Source organism: Taudactylus pleione, unplaced genomic scaffold, assembly GCF_031769625.1.
Source record: "Taudactylus pleione unplaced genomic scaffold, aTauple2 ptg000073l, whole genome shotgun sequence".
Lineage (NCBI taxonomy): Eukaryota > Metazoa > Chordata > Amphibia > Anura > Myobatrachidae > Taudactylus > Taudactylus pleione.
Window position 1 is genome coordinate 5701293 of NW_028284475.1, and position 20628 is coordinate 5721920.

The window sequence follows — 20628 nt, forward strand, 5'->3', positions numbered from 1 at the left end:
AGTGCCTAAATTGCGGGACTGTGCCGCCATAATCGAAGGGAACCCGATACGGACAGGTAACGTGAAACGGAAGGTAACGATGGCCTTGCCCAAATGGGCTTACAGTCTAAGACACAGGTTCTCAAACTCTGTCCTCAGGACCCCAAACAGTGCATGTTTTCCAGGTCTCTTCACAGAATCACAAGTAAAATAATTAGTTCCACCTGTGGATCTTTTAAAATGTGTCAGTGAGTAATTATTACACCTGTGCTCCTGCTGGGTGACCTGGGAAATGTGTCAGTGAGTAATGAGTACACCTGTGCTCCTGCTGGGGGACCTGGGAAATGTGTCAGTGAGTAATGATTACACCTGTGCTCCTGCTGGGTGACCTGGGAAATGTGTCAGTGAGTAATGAGTACACCTGTGCACCTGCTGGGTGACCTGGGAAATGTGTCAGTGAGTAATGAGTACACCTGTGCTCCTGCTGGGTGACCTGGGAAATGTGTCAGTGAGTAATGAGTACACCTGTGCTCCTGCTGGGTGACCTGGGAAATGTGTCAGTGAGTAATGAGTACACCTGTGCACCTGCTGGGTGACCTGGAAAAAGTGAACTGTGTGGGGTCCAGAGGACAGACGGCCTGATTCAGAGCCGGACGCTATTTGCGAACGGTCGTTCAGAAAAAGGGGCCGGCTATTTAAATTGAGCGCTCGCTCTTTGCGGTCTGTTGACACCTCTATGTCTGAGCGAGTGAACGAAATATGCGCTCGCTATTTTGTAAAGACGCCCCCTGGCCGCTCGCATCCTACGTCATCTCCGTTATTTATTTGATTAATCGAGTACATCGAAAGGCATCTGAACTGCTCGCAGTGCTTGTGGTTGGATTTTCCTACCGCAATCATGCGAGCAGTTCAGGCTAAGAATCAACCAAGTGACGTGGCCGATGACGCTGCTTTGTTAATTATGCACACCCTTAAAACACCCGTTTTGACCTTTTGGCACGCCTGCGTTCGGATCTCCACTCCCCGTTTTCAAGCACCTTCCCCTGTTACCACCCACAAACGCCTCATCCTGTCACTCAAATTAGCAGGCATTCGCTATTTTGCGAGCACACAATTTCCGACCGCAATGACTGGTTCGCGCATGCGTATTACAACCCATACACATGCGCAGTTGTGCGAACATCTCTCGGAGCGAACGAGCGGCCGCTTACGAGCGGCTCTGAATCAGGCCCAGAGTTTGAGAACCACTGGTCTAAGACATTATTATTGTATCATTCTATTTCTTTAATGCCATCCGGGATGATGGTAACGCAGCAGGCAATTGCGGCAATGCATGTATTACGTTGCCTTCTCATCGAGTTTCTCCGGCAATTGGGTTCTCATTGCCTTTTCATACATAGACCCCCAAAACTGAATGCAGTTTAATCCCATGTTTCCCGGTTAACCGTACTCTGCAAAAATAGCCCTGTTCCTGCAACCAGTTTCTTACAGGTACAGGTTCCTGCTCACTCCCCTGTGCACTGAGTATTGATCAGGATAGGACTTGTGTGAGTGAATCCTCCTGCCAAGTGCAGAATATAGGAGGGCGCACGCCGAGCAATTATGCCGCCCCTCCCTGCTTTACCCAGAATCCTCCTTTGTGTGATCCATTCAATGTCGGTTGCTAAGCAGGATGGCTTGTTACTTAGACAACAATAATGTTCCCCCAAAAAAAAGGAAAAATCATGAATGGAAGTTAATGGAGGGTTTTGACATCAGAGGAGGTGCTAAGTCTTTTTTATCCGCCAGCTAAATATACATCCATCATATTAAACCCAGAAGCGGAGGGTTTCACAGGAGGCGAGCAGCGCTCCCTCTCGCCAGAAAGGCGCACAGCCAATTAGATTCGCAGCCAGTTATCACCGGGGTACCCGAATATTCATGAGGTCTTTCAGCAGGGTGTGGGGTGGCGCCTGCAGGCATGAGTATGACCCCAAAAGGATCCAGACAGACCATTAACCCTCTGCATGCCTCTGTAATGAACTAAAATGCTTAATGATGATATGTAAGCTGCATGGCTTTTGCTACCTTAGTTAGTTCGGGAGATGTCGCTGCGAAATCACAGGTCATCCACGCAAACACGAGAACATACAAACTCCACACATATGGTGCCTTGGTTGGAGTTTAAACCAAGACCTCAGTTTTGCAAGGCAGCAAACTATTTACGTGTTTGAAGTACATGTAATTAATTATGCCGAGACATTAGTCTGCAATTTATTTTGTGTGGGATTGTGTTTTAAAAAGCTTCATTCAGTGGAATGTATTGAATCCACGTTAGATTGCTGCCTTTCCTAGAATAAATTGCTGGACTTCCTCCCTCTCTCAATATTTGACATTCATGTGTTAGTGCGCTGAATAATATACATGAAATAACCAGAGTATATTACTTCCGGAGCAGGCACAGAGCGACTGACGTCTTTGTAGACTTTGCAGAAAGTCACAGTGTAGACTGGTAGATTTATTCACAGGATGAGCCAGTGATGCAACAGCACCTAATATCAGTCAAGGTAATGTTTTACCTTCATGGTTCAACCCAGAAATACCCATTTTTTTGGGTTAAACTCCACCTAATTTCATGTATACACCCCCCCCCCCTCCTTCCTCACCGCCTTTCTAGTTCTGTATCATTATGAGACAAAAGACTGCTTGTATAACTGCCGTACTTCCTATTATATCCTTAGTGATCTCTTCTTACTGACACATGACCATTTAATTTACCAATCTGTCCCCAACGTCCAGGGGCGATACCCGATTTGAAAGATTTACCCCACAAAGGTCCCTATTTGTGTGGCTCTGTTGTCTTCCTTTGTGTACGATAATTAAAGGGATTTCCTTGGGACCCCGGCTGACCTTGGCAACATGCTGCCCAGGATTTAAATGGGACATTTAACCCCTTTATTCCTAGAGCGGGAGAGACCAGGCCAAAGTATAGCCGTCGTACAACTGGTATTGGTTTTAAAGAGACAAAACCCCTCTTACAAAGTTTAACTCTATAAAACAATTCTAGAACTTGATTTCATAATACTCCTTTTATTTTTATTAGGAGTGTGTGGTGTTGTTTATAGCGTCTTTTAGGGTATTTATGAGCTGCGGTTATATATTTGATAGCAGACAGGGGAAACCTAGATTTCTATACTAATAAGAGACTGGATGCTGTAAAATAGATGGGTAGCACTTGCATGCAAGGCCTCCAGCGACGGAGGGGTTAATGACAGGCGTAAGTGGCACCCCTCGAAATCTGGCCCTGTGTCTCAGATTCAGCTAATGCCTCTTGTGCGTAAGCCTGTGTGTACACATATGCAATGTCTATCCGGGGGGCTTATCTGCTAGCAGGAGACTCCCGGGTTTTAGCCAATTGGAATTTGGCTAATGTTGTCCTGATCGGATCAGCCGACCGATAATAGCACCAGGCAATTAAGGAGATTGACTTTGCTCCTGTCCGTCTTATCCCCAACTCATCCGGCTGTTTTCTGTGTGGACCAGAAAACTCAGAGAGCAGAAACGGTTCAGCCGCCGAGCACTATGAGTCCTATTGGGAGAAAAGTGCTATATAAATAACATTATTATTATTATTATTAAATGAATAAACGTCATATTTCCCGGCATTTCCTCCAGAACAGTTTTTCATACATTGCTCCCTCTAAATTTTTTATTTCGTCCTAAGCTAGCTTGTTATGTAACTTGTTGCGGATTATTTATTAGCATTGGTGCAAACGTGCTGGGTGTTACTGCTGTTAAAGTTCCTCTGTCTGATACTAATACTTACTACTCCTTTATGAGTGATTATAACCTAGCGACAGCTTGGAATTGGAAAGCGTGACCTAATTTTTTTTAAATGTTTTTTTTTTTGCTTAGTCGTTCAAATGTTTTTTTTCTTTATATATATATATTATATATCCCATATTTCTTGTTCCTTTTACAACTTTTATGCTCTTTTTTTTTTTTTTTTTTTAAGTGTTTTGTTGTTGTTTTTAGGCCGTGCTTGTTTATTATGTGTCTGTCTGCTGATAACATCACATTATAGAGCAGCCATTACAGATGACCCTTGACCCCATGACCTCCTTTTGTCATAGCAACCTCCATCATTTTGAGCACCATTTATAGCACCTTTTGGCTTTTTTAAAACAAAAAAGTTCTCTATTGTCCTCTGTGCAATAAATAATGTCCCAATCCCACGGGAAGCCCAGCCTTGGCTCAGTTGTGAGAACTTCTCATATAAATACTATTCCCAAATTTTGCTCCCTTAAAAGGCGCTCTTATCTGGCATTCTCCTGTCAGCCCAGGCGTCCTGCACAATGTCCCATCCGAAGAGCCAGAAGACACCAGTATTATAATAAGGGTGACATATCCCAGCCTCAGACACCCACCTGGCGTTTCACACTTTGAGGCAGCCCAGAGTCCCTGTCCCTCACCCTCATTAAATATCTATATTTATGGCTCTGCCACCACAGAATGTCAAAATTATTAGTGTGCACTCACTTATTGGAAGATATACTGTGTGTTTATGATGTCTGGTATAGCTCAGTGCAAAACACACATGTCAGCGCTGTCTATGGTGTCAGTTATTTGCCAAATACAGCCTATCATCGGAGTTATATAGTTCAGGTAACATTTGCCTCATTGCCCATCAGTAAGGGTAGCCATTTTGTGGGCTGAACCTGTATTAATGGGTATACAGCCTATTTATTCTCTAGGTAGGACATTGAATGGCATCACAGAGGCACAAAATGGCCGCCGTCATGCATGTTTACAGACCTTGAACAGTGGCTCCTGTTTAACTCCTATATTAATATACGACTGATTATTAACTCTGTCAAGAGTAATGCTATTCATAACTGCTAGCTCTAGCTATATGTAACTTAGATTGGGAATAATCTACAATTACACGCTTGTTGTTAAAGTGGACCGATCACCTACACACAGTGGGTGCCATTTTACAAATCGCAAAATGGCTACGTGTGGTAAAGACAATCCTTGTATCCCCTCGGTCCCGTGGTTCATTCTTGCATATTTGTGTTATTTCGCAGGGCGCACTCGGATCGAGGAAGGCGCCTCTCTACGTATAGACTCCCTCCGCTCTGACGACCAGGGGTGGTATGAATGCAGGGTGCTGTTTCTGGACCGTCATCATGGTGACGAGGACTTCAAAAATGGGACCTGGATCCATCTCACTGTGAATTGTAAGTCTTCTCATCATTCATGGGGGGGGGAGTGCATATAGAAAATATAGTACTAGTTAACATTACACCATTAACCAAGGGTAAAGAACTTGGCACCGATTGGCCCTGGCAGCTCCTATTTCATAAATCTTTATTTTCAAATAAGCTAAATAAAAAGCTGCTGTAGGAGGGAACTCGCTCCACGCGGGGCAGATCTTTTTCTATGTGTGTATAGGAACGTCTCTCCTGCCAACTACAATACCCCATGTTGAGATAGGGGTACAGCTGCCAAAAGCAGAGAACAGCACTTTCATCACTGTTCTGTCTGGCACAGCGGTGGCACCACTCTGCCAGCACTCTCTGAGAACCCCCAGTCAATGTCGGTACTCCCATTGCTGGGGGTAGCCTCTAGATGGAGTTTTAAGTATTTAGGGGTGATCGTACTTTGTACAAACTACTGATCATTACGGCAGTGATACCTATTACTTGTCCATTGTATCGTCATTGTCATCAGCAGAATTAGCAACATCGATGTTCCTTCGCCCGTCTACGCTGCAGTAAAGATTGATGTGTCCTTAGATACCACCATCGGTCGCACCATAGAAACCTGTTCCAGCCCTGCAGTGTCTCCATCTGATTGATCCTGTCCTTCTATGCCTGCGCTGTGCGTCTGTGAACGTTGCTGCTTGCACTAATACGCCCGCGACACTCCCATAACGCGCCCACTGAACGGACCATATTTGCGTGCTCTATTAGCCACCTCCCAAGAACGCCCCATCGCTTTTCCACTACATTTCCGATACCGCGCCTGTCGATCACATCAGCGTCTGTGCATATTCTCTGTGTAACACAAACGCGTACAAGTTTTTAGGGATTTTCACGCATACGCATTTGTGGAAGAAATCTCTGAACTACATGAACATCATTACCTGCGACTGTGAATCAGGTCCTAAGGGCGAATGACTGAGCGTTTACAGGGGTTCATAGCAAAATGCTTCAGGCCATTTGTCAACGCATTAAACTTGGATCAGATTTAATGTTCAGCGGTGCCTCCAAAGATGGTGGCCCTTAAGTGCTCTTGGTGGCGTAACAGATACACTCTCGCACCTGAAGAAACATTGCAGGTTTGCACTTTTTTTGAGCTTCACAACTGAGCTTTCCAGACATTTTACGAAAAACTGTATCTGGTTAAAGTGTACCTGTCGCTTTTATCCAGGGGAGGCGGCCATTTTGTGTGCTGAATGCACCCTAGCTTCAAAATAACAGTGACAATGGCTGTACCTACCCAGTGCCAGCGACCAGTGCACTATCAATCATATTTCAGCTAAAAATGTTCCTACGAAAGTTTTACTTAAGCACCAGGTTTTGGAGAAACCTCTTAGAAAGGGAAATTTCCCCTGTGCTGGATTAATTTCTGGCGTCCGGCCAGCTATAGGTTACTGCGGCCGCTCCTTTGAAGTGACCGTACGAATGATGGGGATTATGAGCGGTTTTGTCATTCCCCCACCCCCCCCCGCTGCTCACTGCACCGACGTACGCACTCAGCCAGGACGGATAAACCTCATCAGGAGAACCTATGGAGAGGGCATTGACATCTCCACAGAGGTTTTAATCCTCGCAGCAGAGGCTCTCCATAAAGCACAGAAAGAGGGTGTTCCCAATTTCCTGCCCCTTAATTTAACCTGCCTGGGATGAGTTTTGTGTCCTCCAAGACCCCCAACTGCCCTACCTCCCCCCGTCCAAGGTCCCTGGGGTTTGTCCTTGTGATCATAGATGAAAGCCAACTTTACAGGTCAGGTCCATGAAGCCAGAGAGCTCAAACAGGACAAGGAGAAAGGCCTCTCGTGCTAATTAGATCAGATCTGACCCCTGACCTCCAGCCACACTCCCCTCCCTCCTTTTCCTGCTGACAGAAATATGTGGCGCATTCCTGGGGTTGGATGCTTCAAGGTCTCGGTGTCGTCTTCTCCAAAGTCGCACAAAAAAGTCACGAACGCAACGGAATATACTGGCGCTATATCCGATAATAAATACGCTTCTACGGTTTTATTTATTAATTATTTATCAATTGCCGCTTTTCCACAAAATGTTGTAGCGTTGAACCCCAAGAGCAGTTGAATTAGTGTTGGCGTTCTTCCGCTGAGAGTACCACCATCACATTCCAGGACGGCCGAGAATAACATAGCGCCCTGGGGCGAAGGCCGGGCTCGTTTTTCGAGGCTGCTGTTGGATCACGTTTCTTGATCTGTTTTTAATGATCTTGTTTTCACATCTTCCAAATTTTGTATTTATGTGCCTGGAAGGAGAATATGGCTTCCTACCAAACGTACTGAGCTCTACACCTCCGAGGGTGTGGTGGTAAACTCAGGGCATGCATTCCAGGTTATCCGGTTTCCACCGCTTGCAGCTCATGTGACTTTCTCGCAGGCACCACAAAACCTCACATTACTGATTTTTGGGACACATTTTACAAATGGTGACTACATCGCAGGAAGCAAAAATGTTTCTGTATTTGAAAAGATCCATCTTGGTGTGCGAAGTCTGCAGCAGAAACCGTATTTACAGAGCGTGGAGACTGGTCATGTGATATGACCCCATGGGGAGAATGGAGTTTGTGCTATGCTGCTGTCTTTTTTTTTTTTTTTTTTTGTATAAGGGTCCTATTTATCAAGGGTCTTTTCTATCATAATAGTAATAATTTTATGTATCTTTTGAGCCCTCTCCCGCATCCTCCGGCCGACTCCAGAAACTGGCCCTGCCCGCATGCGCGGTGTCGAATTCCCCTGCAAGATCCTTTCACAAATGTGAAGCACTTCTCCAAAATGCCGGAAAAGTAACTCACAGGGACAGCGGTCATCGCTACCGTGTAGTATGGGGATAATGTATAAATGACCGGTAACGTGTAGTATGGGGACATACTTACCTACCTTTAATAATCTCTTCCCGGGAGAAGCCCGGGTAAGAGAAGCAGCAGGGGGCCGATGGGGGCGGGGGCCTAACGATTCGCGTCATTAAGCCCCACCCCCTCACGGCAAAACTGCCGCGATTGGGTACAATTTACATAGGGGGCGGGGCCAAATGCTGTGATTCATACAGAATCACATCTTAAGCCCCACCCCCTTCACGGAGACCCGCGATCGCCGCGGGTATTCTCCTCATTCTGCCCACTTCATTAGGAAGTGGGAAGAATGCAGGAGAAATGCCTACCCTTCTGGGGGTGCGGGGAGTTACCCGAAAATCGGGAGCTTCCCGCGAAAATCGGGAGGGTAGGCATGTATGGTATGCGGATAATTTATAAATGACCTGTGTAGTATTGAGATCATTTATAAATGACTGGTAACGTGTAGTATTGAGATCATTTATAAATGACCGGTAACTTGTAGTATGGAGATAATATATAAATGACCTGTGTAGTATGGAGATAATGTATAAATGACCCGTGTAGTATGGGGATAATGTATAAATGACTGGTAACGTGTAGTATGGAGATAATGTATAAATGACTGGTAACGTGTAGTATGGAGATAATGTATAAATGACCTGTGTAGTATGGAGATAATGTATAAATGACTGGTAACTTGTAGTATGGAGGTAATGTATAAATGACCTGTGTAGTAGGAGATAATATATAAATGACCCATGTAGTATGGAGATAATGTATAAATGACCTGTGTAGTATGGAGATAATGTATAAATGACCCGTGTAGTATGGAGATAATGTATAAATGACCCGTGTAGTATGGAGATAATGTATAAATGACTGGTAACGTGTAGTATGGAGATAATGTATAAATGACTGGTAACGTGTAGTATGGAGATAATGTATAAATGACTGGTAACGTGTAGTATGGAGATAATGTATAAATGACTGGTAACGTGTAGTATGGAGATAATGTATAAATGACCTGTGTAGTATGGAGATAATGTATAAATGACTGGTAACGTGTAGTATGGAGATGATGTATAAGTGACTGGTAACGTGTAGTATGGAGATAATGTATAAATGACCGATAACGTGTAGTATGGAGATAATGTATAAATGACTGGTAACGTGTAGTATGGAGATAATGTATAAATGACTGGTAACGTGTAGTATGGAGATAATGTATAAATGACCGGTAACATGTAGTGTGGAGAAAATGTATAAATGACTGGTAACGTGTAGTATGGAGATAATGTATAAATGACTGGTAACGTGTAGTGTGGAGATAATGTATAAATGACTGGTAACGTGTAGTGTGGAGATAATGTATAAATGACTGGTAACATGTAGTGTGGAGATAATGTATAAATGACTGGTAACGTGTAGTGTGGAGATAATGTATAAATGACTGGTAACGTTTGAGAAGCCCTGGTCTAGAATATCTCAATGCTCGATAAACAATCCCTATAAGAGAACAATGTATGCTCTTGATTTACGTCACGTCAATTATAATTGTGAGTTTTTTCCAAGTACAAAGACAGTCATGGAAATTACGTCTAAAATAAAATTAGTGCTCTGAGTAAGCTGTGTACAGGGACAGATTAAGGTTTGTGGGGTCCCAGGGCAACTGACTTGTGAGGGCCCCTACCAATAAAATGTTCGTGCTGGCGATGTTATTAAAAAGTATACTGTGTAACTGCTCCCATGACCACAAATGTGTTACTCACACTGTAGTGCCCACAGTTCACATTATGCCACACAGAAACCCCAGTTCACATTATTCCACAGTGACCCCCACAATGGTGATGTGGCTATATGTGTGGGGGCCCGCAGTGTGTGTGTGGGGGCCACTGGGTGACCATCTTGTCTGTCCTGTTGTTAATGTGACTCTGACTGTACACGCTATCCACACACCGAACCAATATTCATCCATTCACAAAGCTACGAGGCAGAGGAATTTATTTTTCAAAGGTGCAGTGTGTCCTGCAGTTTAATTCAATTTATTAACATGAATCTGCATGTTGTTCACTTAGTGAAGATATAATTAAATATTGGTAACCCTATGGGAACAGTGGCACCAGAGATCAAGGACATTTTACCTCACAACAACGTAGGAGGCCTGAGATCTCTCTTGTTTTGTTTAGTGTAAAAGATAACACAAAATCTAATTGGATTATTTGCAGTCAGCATTTGTACACATATCATGGTCGCTGACTAACGTGTACTGAGAGTTTGCTATCCCCAAAAAATAATGTTTAGTTCCAATCATGTCCTCGTTAAAGCTTTTCACAGCAATGAGAGTGCGCCACGGTATTCAGCACCGAATGCGTTGGTGTTAAAGGTGATATTACCCTCCCAATAAAGTATGAAAGTGTCCAGCTGTCTGTCATCTGGTTCCCCCTGGAAGCTGTTCCAAGGAACTCACATGTAATATAGAATAAGACTGACTTCCAACAAACCACATCTGTGTAAACACGTGTAAATCACCTCCGGGAAAACAGCTCCACACGGAGATGCCGGTCTAGACACATGTATTAACCCCTCCATTGCAAGCAGGCTAAAGCAGTGTGTCCTGGTGTGGTATGTTACATCTCATGAATACATATAAATCTACAACCTCACCCCCTCAAAAAAACATAAGTGCCATTTCTGGGGATGTAGTCGGCATCCCGACGATCGGTTGCCGACGGTCAGAACTCCGGCCCTGAAATCCCAACCGCTGATATCATGATGGTAATCATTAGGGTTAGGGGGAGAGTTAAGGATAGGCTGCGGGAGGGGAAGATTAGCGTTAGGCTGTGGGAAAGGTGGGTTAGGGGCAGAGAGAGGGTTAGGGGGGAGGGTTAGGCTGTGGGTTAGGGGGAGGGTTAGGGTTAGGCTGTGGGTTAGGGGGAGGGTTAGGGTTAGGCTGTGGATTAGGGGGAGGGTTAGGGTTAGGCTGTGGATTAGGGGGAGGGTTGGGGTGTGGGTTAGGTGGAGAGTTGGGGTTAGGCTGTGGATTAGGGGGAGGGTTGGGGTTTTGCTGTGGGTTAGGGGGAGGGTTAGGGTGTGGGTTAGGTGGAGAGTTAGGGTTAGGCTGTGGATTAGGGGGAGAGTTAGGGTTAGGCTGTGGGTTAGGGGGAGGGTTTGGGGATGTCAGGGTTAAGGGGAGGGTTAGGATTAGGCTGTGGGTTATTGGAGAGTTAGGGTTAGGCTCTGGGTTAGGGGGAGGGATAGGGGAAGAGTTAGGGTTAGGGGGAGGGTTAGAGTTAGGCTGTGGGTTAGGGGGAGGGTTAGAGTTAGGCTGTGAGTTAGTGGAGGATTAGGCTTTAGGCTGTGGATTAGGGGAGAGTTAGGGTTAGGCTTTGGGTTAGGGTGAGGGTTAGAGTTAGGCTGTGGGTTAGGGGAAGAGTTAGGGTTAGGCTGTGGGTTAGGGGAAGAGTTAGGGTTAAGCTGTGGGTTAAGGGGAGGGTTAGGGTTAGGCTGTGGGTTAGGAGGAGGGGGAGGGTTTGAGTTAGGCTGTGGGTTAGGGGGAAGGTTAGAGTTAGGCTGTGGGTTAGGGGGAGGGTTAGAGTTAGGCTGTGAGTTAGTGGAGGATTAGGGTTTAGGCTGTGGATTAGGGGAGAGTTAGGGTTAGGCTTTGGGTTAGGGGAGGGTTAGAGTTAGGCTGTGGGTTAGGGGAAGAGTTAGGGTTAGGCTGTGGGTTAGGGGAAGAGTTAGGGTTAAGCTGTGGGTTAAGGGGAGGGTTAGGGTTAGGCTGTGGGTTAGGGGGAGGGTTAGGGTAGGCTGTGGGTTAGGGTTAGGCTGTGGGTTAGGGTTAGGTTGTGGGTTAGGGGGAGGGTTAGGGTTAGGCAGTGGGTTAGGGGGAGGGTTAGGGTTAGGCAGTGGGTTAGGGGTAGGGTTAGAGTTAGGCTGTGGGTTAGGGGAGAGTTAGGGTTAGGCTGTGGGTTAGGGGAGGGTTAGGCTGTGGGTTAGGGGGAGGGTTAGGGTTAGGCTGTGGGTTAGGGGGAGGGTTAGGGGAAGAGTTAGGGTTAGGGGGAGGGTTAGAGTTAGGCTGTGAGTTAGTGGAGGATTAGGGTTAGGCTGTGGGTTAGGGGAGAGTTAGGGTTATGCTTTGGGTGAGGGTTAGGGAAAGAGTTAGGGGGAGGGTTAGGGTTAGGCTGTTGGTTAGGGGGAGGGTTAGGCTGTAGGTTAGGGTTAGGCTGTGGGTTAGGGGAGAGTTAGGGTTAGACTGTGGGTTAGGGGGAGGATTAGGGTTAGGCTGTGGGTTAGGGGGAGGGTTAGGGTTAGACTGTGGGTTAGGGGGAGGGTTAGGGTTAGGCTGTGGGTAAGGGGGAGGGTTAGGGGAAGAGGTAGGGTTAGGGGGAGGGTTAGAGTTAGGCTGTGAGTTAGTGGAGGATTAGGGTTAGGCTGTGGGTTAGGGGAGAGTTAGGGTTATGCTTTGGGTGAGGGTTAGGGGAAGAGTTAGGGGGAGGGTTAGGGTTAGGCTGTTGGTTAGGGGGAGGGTTAGGCTGTAGGTTAGGGTTAGGCTGTGGGTTAGGGGAGAGTTAGGGTTAGACTGTGGGTTAGGGGGAGGATTAGGGTTAGGCTGTGGGTTAGGGGGAGGGTTAGGGTTAGACTGTGGGTTAGGGGGAGGGTTAGGGTTAGGCTGTGGGTAAGGGGGAGGGTTAGGGGAAGAGGTAGGGTTAGGGGGAGGGTTAGAGTTAGGCTGTGGGTTAGGAGGAGGGTTAGAGTTAGGCTGTGAGTTAGTGGAGGATTAGGGTTAGGCTGTGGATTAGGGGAGAGTTAGGGTTAGGCTTTGGGTGAGGGTTAGGGGAAAAGTTAAGGGGAGGGTTAGGGTTAGGCTGTTGGTTAGGGGGAGGGTTAAGGTTAGGCTGTGGGTTAGGGGTAGGGTTAGAGTTAGGCTGTGGGTTAGGGGAGAGATAGGGTTAGGCTGTGGTTTAGGGTGAGGGTTAGGTTAGGGGGAAGGTTAGGGTTAGGCTGTGGGTTAGGGGGAGGGTTAGGGTTAGGCTGTGGGTTAGGGGGAGGGTTAGGGTTAGGCTGTGGGTTAGGGGGAGGGTTAGGGGGAGGGTTAGAGTTAGGCTGTGGGTTAGGAGGAGGGTTAGAGTTAGGCTGTGAGTTAGTGGAGGATTAGGGTTAGACTGTGGGTTAGGGGAGAGTTAGGGTTAGGGTGAGGGGAAGAGTTAGGGTTAGACTGTGGGTTAGGGGGAGGGTTAGAGTTAGGCTGTGGGTTAGGAGGAGGGTTAGAGTTAGGCTGTGAGTTAGTGGAGTATTAGGGTTAGACTGTGGGTTAGGGGAGAGTTAGGCTGTGGGTTAGGGGAGAGTTAGGGTTAGGCTGTGGGTTAGGGGGAGGGTTAGGTTAGGCTGTGGGTTAGGGGGAGGGTTAGGGTTAGACTGTGGGTTAGGGGGAGGGTTAGGGGAAGAGTAAGGGTTAGGGGAGGGTTAGGCTGTGGGTTAGGGTTAGGCTGTGGGTTAGGGGAGAGTTAGGGTTAGGGGGAGGGTTAGGGTGAGGTTGTGGATTTGGTGGAGGGTTAGGGTTAGGCTGTGGGTTAGAGTTAGGCTGTGGGTTAGGGGAGGGTTAGGGTTCGGCTGTAGGTTAGGGGAGAGTTAGGGTTAGGGGGAGGGTTAGGGTGAGGCTGTGGGTTAGGGGGAGGGTTAGGGTTAGGCTGTTGGTTAGGGGGAGGGTTAGAGTTAGGCTGTGGGTTAGGGGAGGGTTAGGGTTAGGCTGTGGGTTAGGGGAGGGTTAGGCTGTTGGTTAGGGGGAGGGTTAGGGGAAGAGTTAAGATGCATACACACACAACGATGTTATTAACCAACGATTTTAGTGAATGATTTTCCTTCAGATTTTCCCTTGAAAAAGTGAACGAAAATCGTTCACTAAAAATCTTTGGTTACTAAATTACTGAATGATTTTCATGAATGATGAACGATTTTTTTAATCATGCATATAGTGAATGGAAATTATTCATCATTTATCGTTCATTCTGTACAACATGAACGATTTTCTGAACGAAAATCGTTTGTTGGACAGTCAGAATGGACGATAAACTACTAACGTGAATGCGCATGATCGATTATCGTTCATTGTTCACCTTAAAAAGATGAACAACTTTACAAACGATTTAACGATAACAACGTCGTTATAGTTAAATCGTTGAAAAAATCGTTGTGTGTACGCACCTTTTGAGTTAGGCTGTGGGTTAGGGGGAGGGTTAGGGTTAGGCTGTGGGTTAGGGGGAGGGTTAGGGGAAGAGTCAGGGTTAAGGGGAGGGTTAGGGTTAGGCTGTGGGTTATTGGAGAGTTAGGGTTAGGCTTTGGGTTAGGGGTAGGGTTAGGCTTTGGGTTAGGGGTAGGGTTAGGGGAAGAGTCAGAGTTAGGCTGTGGGTTAGGGGAGGGTTAGGGTTATGCTGTGGATTAGGGGGAGGGTTAGGGTTAGGCTGTGGGTTAGGGGAGGGTTAGAGTTAGGCTGTGGGTTAGGGGGAGAGTTAGGGTTAGGCTGTGGATTAGGGGGAAGGTTGGGGTTAGGCTGTGGGTTAGGGGGAGGGTTAGGGTGTGGGTTAGGTGGAGAGTTAGGGTTAGGCTGTGGATTAGGGGGAGGGTTAGGGTTAGGCTGTGGGTTAGGGGGAGGGTTAGGGGAAGAGTCAGGGTTAAGGGGAGGGTTAGGGTTAGGCTGTGGGTTATTGCAGAGTTAGGGGGAGGGTTAGGGTTAGGCCGTGGGTTAGGGGGAGGGTTAGAGTTAGGCCGTGGGTTAGGGGGAGGGTTAGAGTTAGGCTGTGGGTTAGGGGAGAGTTAGGGTTGGGCTGTGGGTTAGGGGGAGGAGTAGGGTTAGGCTGTGGGTTAGGGGAGAGTTAGGGTTAGGCTGTGGGTTAGGGGGAGGGTTAGGGTTGGGCTGTGGGTTACGGGGAGGAGTAGGGTTAGGCTGTGGGTTAGGGGAAGAGTTAGGGTTAGGGTGAGGGTTAGAGTTAGGCTGTGGGTTAGGAGGAGGGTTAGAGTTAGGCTGTGAGTTAGTGGAGGATTAGGGTTAGGCTGTGGGTTAGGGGAGAGTTAGGGTTAGGCTTTGGGTTAGGGTGAGGGTTAGGGGGAGGGTTAGGGTTAGGCTGTGGGTTAGGGGGAGGGTTAGGGTTAGGCTGTGGGATAGGGGTAGGGTTAGAGTTAGGCTGTGGGTTAGGGGAGAGTTAGGGTTAGGCTGTGGGTTAGGGTGAGGGTTAGGTTAGGGGGAGGGTTAGGGTTAGGCTGTGGGTTAGGGGGAGGGTTATGGTTAGGCTGTGGGTTAGGGGAAGAGTTAGGGTTAGGGGGAGGGTTAGAGTTAGGCTGTGGGTTAGGGGGAGGGTTAGGGGAAAAGTTAGGGGGAGGGTTAGGGTTAGGCTGTTGGTTAGGGGGAGGGTTAAGGTTAGGCTGTGGGTTAGGGGTAGGGTTAGAGTTTGGCTGTGGGTTAGGGGAGACTTAGGGTTAGGCTGTGGTTTAGGTTGAGGGTTAGGTTAGGGGGAGGGTTAGGGTTAGGCTGTGGGTTAGGGGGAGGGTTAGGCTGTGGGTTAGGGGGAGGGTTAGGTTGTGGTTAGGGGGAGGGTTAGGGGGAGGGTTAGAGTTAGGCTGTGAGTTAGTGGAGGATTAGGGTTAGACTGTGGGTTAGGGGAGAGTTAGGGTTAGGGTGAGGGGAAGAGTTAGGGTTAGGCTGTGGGTTAGGGGGAGGGTTAGGTTAGGCTGTGGGTTAGGGGGAGGGTTAGGGTTAGGCTCTGGGTTAGGGGGAGGGTTAGGGTTAGGCTGTGGGTTAGGGGTAGGGTTAGAGTTAGGCTGTGGGTTAGGGGAGAGTTAGGGTTAGGCTGTGGATTAGGGGAGAGTTAGGGTTAGGCTTTGGGTTAGGGTGAGGGTTAGAGTTAGGCTGTGGGTTAGGGGAAGAGTTAGGGTTAGGCTGTGGGTTAGGGGGAGGGTTAGGGTAGGCTGTGGGTTAGGGTTAGGCTGTGGGTTAGGGTTAGGTTGTGGGTTAGGGGGAGGGTTAGGGTTAGGCTGTGGGTTAGGGGGAGGGTTAGGGTTAGGCTGTGGGTTAGGGGTAGGGTTAGGGTTAGGCTGTGGGTTAGGGGAGAGTTAGGGTTAGGCTGTGGGTTAGGGGAGGGTTAGGCTGTGGGTTAGGGGGAGGGTTAGGGTTAGGCTGTGGGTTAGGGGGAGGGTTAGGGGAAGAGTTAGGGTTAGGGGGAGGGTTAGAGTTAGGCTGTGAGTTAGTGGAGGATTAGGGTTAGGCTGTGGGTTAGGGGAGAGTTAGGGTTATGCTTTGGGTGAGGGTTAGGGTTAGGCTGTTGGTTTGGGGGAGGGTTAGGCTGTAGGTTAGGGTTAGGCTGTGGGTTAGGGGAGAGTTAGGGTTAGACTGTGGGTTAGGGGGAGGATTAGGGTTAGGCTGTGGGTTAGGGGGAGGGTTAGGGTTAGACTGTGGGTTAGGGGGAGGGTTAGGGTTAGGCTGTGGGTAAGGGGGAGGGTTATGGGAAGAGGTAGGGTTAGGGGGAGGGTTAGAGTTAGGCTGTGAGTTAGTGGAGGATTAGGGTTAGGCTGTGGGGTAGGGGAGAGTTAGGGTTATGCTTTGGGTGAGGGTTAGGGGAAGAGTTAGGGGGAGGGTTAGGGTTAGGCTGTTGGTTAGGGGGAGGGTTAGGCTGTAGGTTAGGGTTAGGCTGTGGGTTAGGGGGAGGGTTAGGGTTAGACTGTGGGTTAGGGGGAGGGTTAGGGTTAGGCTGTGGGTTAGGGGGAGGGTTAGGGGAAGAGTTAGGGTTAGGGGGAGGGTTAGAGTTAGGCTGTGGGTTAGGAGGAGGGTTAGAGTTAGGCTGTGAGTTAGTGGAGGATTAGGGTTAGACTGTGGGTTAGGGGAGAGTTAGGGTTAGGGTGAGGGGAAGAGTTAGGGTTAGACTGTGGGTTAGGGGGAGGGTTAGAGTTAGGCTGTGGGTTAGGAGGAGGGTTAGAGTTAGGCTGTGAGTTAGTGGAGGATTAGGGTTAGACTGTGGGTTAGGGGAGAGTTAGGCTGTGGGTTAGGGGAGAGTTAGGGTTAGGCTGTGGGTTAGGGGGAGGGTTAGGTTAGGCTGTGGGTTAGGGGGAGGGTTAGGGTTAGGGGGAGGGTTAGGGGGAGGGTTAGGGTTAGGGGGAGGGTTAGGGTGAGGTTGTGGATTTGGTGGAGGGTTAGGGTTAGGCTGTGGGTTAGAGTTAGGCTGTGGGTTAGGGGAGGGTTAGGGTTAGGCTGTAGGTTAGGGGAGAGTTAGGGTTAGGGGGAGGGTTAGGGTGAGGCTGTGGGTTAGGGGGAGGGTTAGGGTTAGGCTGTTGGTTAGGGGGAGGGTTAGAGTTAGGCTGTGGGTTAGGGGAGGGTTAGGGTTAGGCTGTGGGTTAGGGGAGGGTTAGGCTGTTGGTTAGGGGGAGGGTTAGGGGAAGAGTTAAGATGCATACACACACAACGATGTTATTAACCAACGATTTTAGTGAATGATTTTCCTTCAGATTTTCCCTTGAAAAAGTGAACGAAAATCGTTCACTAAAAATCTTTGGTTACTAAATTACTGAATGATTTTCATGAATGATGAACGATTTTTTTAATCATGCATATAGTGAATGGAAATTATTCATCATTTATCGTTCATTCTGTACAACATGAACGATTTTCTGAACGAAAATCGTTTGTTGGACAGTCAGAATGGACGATAAACTACTAACGTGAATGCGCATGATCGATTATCGTTCATTGTTCACCTTAAAAAGATGAACAACTTTACAAACGATTTAACGATAACGACGTCGTTATAGTTAAATCGTTGAAAAAATCGTTGTGTGTACGCACCTTTTGAGTTAGGCTGTGGGTTAGGGGGAGGGTTAGGGGAAGAGTCAGGGTTAAGGGGAGGGTTAGGGTTAGGCTGTGGGTTATTGGAGAGTTAGGGTTAGGCTTTGGGTTAGGGGTAGGGTTAGGGGAAGAGTCAGAGTGAGGCTGTGGGTTAGGGTTACGCTGTGGGTTAGGGGGAGGGTTAGCGAAAGAGTTAGGGTTAGGCTGTGGGTTAGGGGAGGGTTAGGGTTAGGCTGTGTATTAGGGGGAGGGTTAGGGTTAGGCTGTGGGTTAGGGGAGGGTTAGAGTTAGGCTGTGGGTTAGGGGGAGAGTTAGGGTTAGGCTGTGGATTAGGGGGAAGGTTGGGGTTAGGCTGTGGGTTAGGGGGAGGGTTAGGGTGTGGGTTAGGTGGAGAGTTAGGGTTAGGCTGTGGATTAGGGGGAGGGTTAGGGTTAGGCTGTGGGTTAGGGGGAGGGTTAGGGGAAGAGTCAGGGTTAAGGGGAGGGTTAGGGTTAGGCCGTGGGTTATTGCAGAGTTAGGGGGAGGGTTAGGGTTAGGCCGTGGGTTAGGGGGAGGGTTAGAGAGGCCGTGGGTTAGGGGGAGGGTTAGAGTTAGGCTGTGGGTTAGGGGAGAGTTAGGGTTAGGCTGTGGGTTAGGGGGAGGGTTAGGGTTGGGCTGTGGGTTAGGGGGAGGAGTAGGGTTAGGCTGTGGGTTAGGGGAGAGTTAGGGTTAGGCTGTGGGTTAGGGGGAGGGTTAGGGTTGGGCTGTGGGTTACGGGGAGGAGTAGGGTTAGGCTGTGGGTTAGGGGAAGAGTTAGGGTTAGGGTGAGGGTTAGAGTTAGGTTGTGGGTTAGGAGGAGGGTTAGAGTTAGGCTGTGAGTTAGTGGAGGATTAGGGTTAGGCTGTGGGTTAGGGGAGAGTTAGGGTTAGGCTTTGGGTTAGGGTGAGGGTTAGGGGGAGGGTTAGGCTTAGGCTGTGGGTTAGGGGGAGGGTTAGGGTTAGGCTGTGGGATAGGGGTAGGGTTAGAGTTAGGCTGTGGGTTAGGGGAGAGTTAGGGTTAGGCTGTGGGTTAGGGTGAGGGTTAGGTTAGGGGGAGGGTTAGGGTTAGGCTGTGGGTTAGGGGGAGGGTTAGGGTTAGGCTGTGGGTTAGGGGAAGAGTTAGGGTTAGGGGGAGGGTTAGAGTTAGGCTGTGGGTGAGGAGGAGGGTTAGAGTTAGGCTGTGGGTTAGGGGGAGGGTTAGGGGGAGGGTTAGGGTTAGGCTGTTGGTTAGGGGGAGGGTTAAGGTTAGGCTGTGGGTTAGGGGTAGGGTTAGAGTTTGGCTGTGGGTTAGGGGAGAGTTAGGGTTAGGCTGTGGTTTAGGTTGAGGGTTAGGTTAGGGGGAGGGTTAGGGTTAGGCTGTGGGTTAGGGGGAGGGTTAGGCTGTGGGTTAGGGGGAGGGTTAGGGTTAGGTTGTGGTTAGGGGGAGGGTTAGGGGGAGGGTTAGGGGGAGGGTTAGAGTTAGGCTGTGAGTTAGTGGAGGATTAGGGTTAGACTGTGGGTTAGGGGAGAGTTAGGGTTAGGGTGAGGGGAAGAGTTAGGGTTAGGCTGTGGGTTAGGGGGAGGGTTAGGTTAGGCTGTGGGTTAGGGGGAGGGTTAGGGTGAGGCTCTGGGTTAGGGGGAGGGTTAGGGTTAGGCTGTGGGTTAGGGGTAGGGTTAGAGTTAGGCTGTGGGTTAGGGGAGAGTTAGGGTTAGGCTGTGGGTTAGGGGGAGGGTTAGGTTAGGCTGTGGGTTAGGGGGAGGGTTAGGGTTAGACTGTGGGTTAGGGGGAGGGTTAGGGGAAGAGTAAGGGTTAGGCTGTGGGTTAGGGTTAGGCTGTGGGTTAGGGTTAGGTTGTGGGTTAGGGGAGAGTTAGGGTTAGGGTTAGGCTGTTGGTTAGGTGGAGGGTTAGGGGAAGAGTTAAGATGCATACACACACAACGATGTTATTAACCAACGATTTTAGTGAATGATTTTCCTTCAGATTTTCCCTTGAAAAAGTGAACGAAAATCGTTCACTAAAAATCTTTGGTTACTAAATTACTGAATGATTTTCATGAATGATGAACGATTTTTTTAATCATGCATATAGTGAATGGAAATGATTCATCATTTATTCGTTCATTCTGTACAACATGAACGATTTTCTGAACGAAAATCGTTTGTTGGACAGTCAGAATGGACGATAAACTACTAACGTGAATGCGCATGATCGATTATCGTTCATTGTTCACCTTAAAAAGATGAACAATTTTACAAACGATTTAACGATAACGACGTCGTTTTAGTTAAATCATTCAAACAATCGTTGTGTGTACGCACCTTTTGAGTTAGGCTGTGGGTTAGGGGGAGGGTTAGGCTGTGGGTTAGGGGGAGGGTTAGGGGAAGAGTCTGGGTTAAGGGGAGGGTTAGGGTTAGGCTGTGGGTTATTGGAGTTAGGGTTAGGCTCTGGGTTAGGGGTAGGTTTAGGGGAAGAGTCAGGGTTAGGCTGTGGGTTAGGGTTACGCTGTGGGGTAGGGGGTGGGTTTAGCGAAAGAGTTAGGATTAGGCTGTGGGTTAGGGGAGGGTTAGGGTTAGGCTGTGGATTAGGGGGAGGGTTAGGGTTAGGCTGTGGGTTAGGGGAGGGTTAGAGTTAGGCTGTGGGTTAGGGGGAGAGTTAGGGTTAGGCTGTGGATTAGGGGGAAGGTTGGGGTTAGGCTGTGGGTTAGGGGGAGGGTTAGGGTGTGGGTTAGGTGGAGAGTTAGGGTTAGG

The 20628-nt window shown here is 48.3% G+C and overlaps 1 protein-coding gene across 1 annotated transcript in view; it reads left to right on the forward strand.

Moving 5' to 3' along the window:
* The window catches only part of IGSF9 (immunoglobulin superfamily member 9), a 91164-nt gene that overhangs the window by 14029 nt on the left and 56507 nt on the right, over positions 1-20628 (forward strand). Inside the window, exon 3 of the mRNA XM_088467625.1 lies at positions 5046-5198. Coding sequence (XP_088323751.1) covers positions 5046-5198 — 153 coding nt within the window. The remainder of the gene's footprint in view (positions 1-5045; positions 5199-20628) is intronic.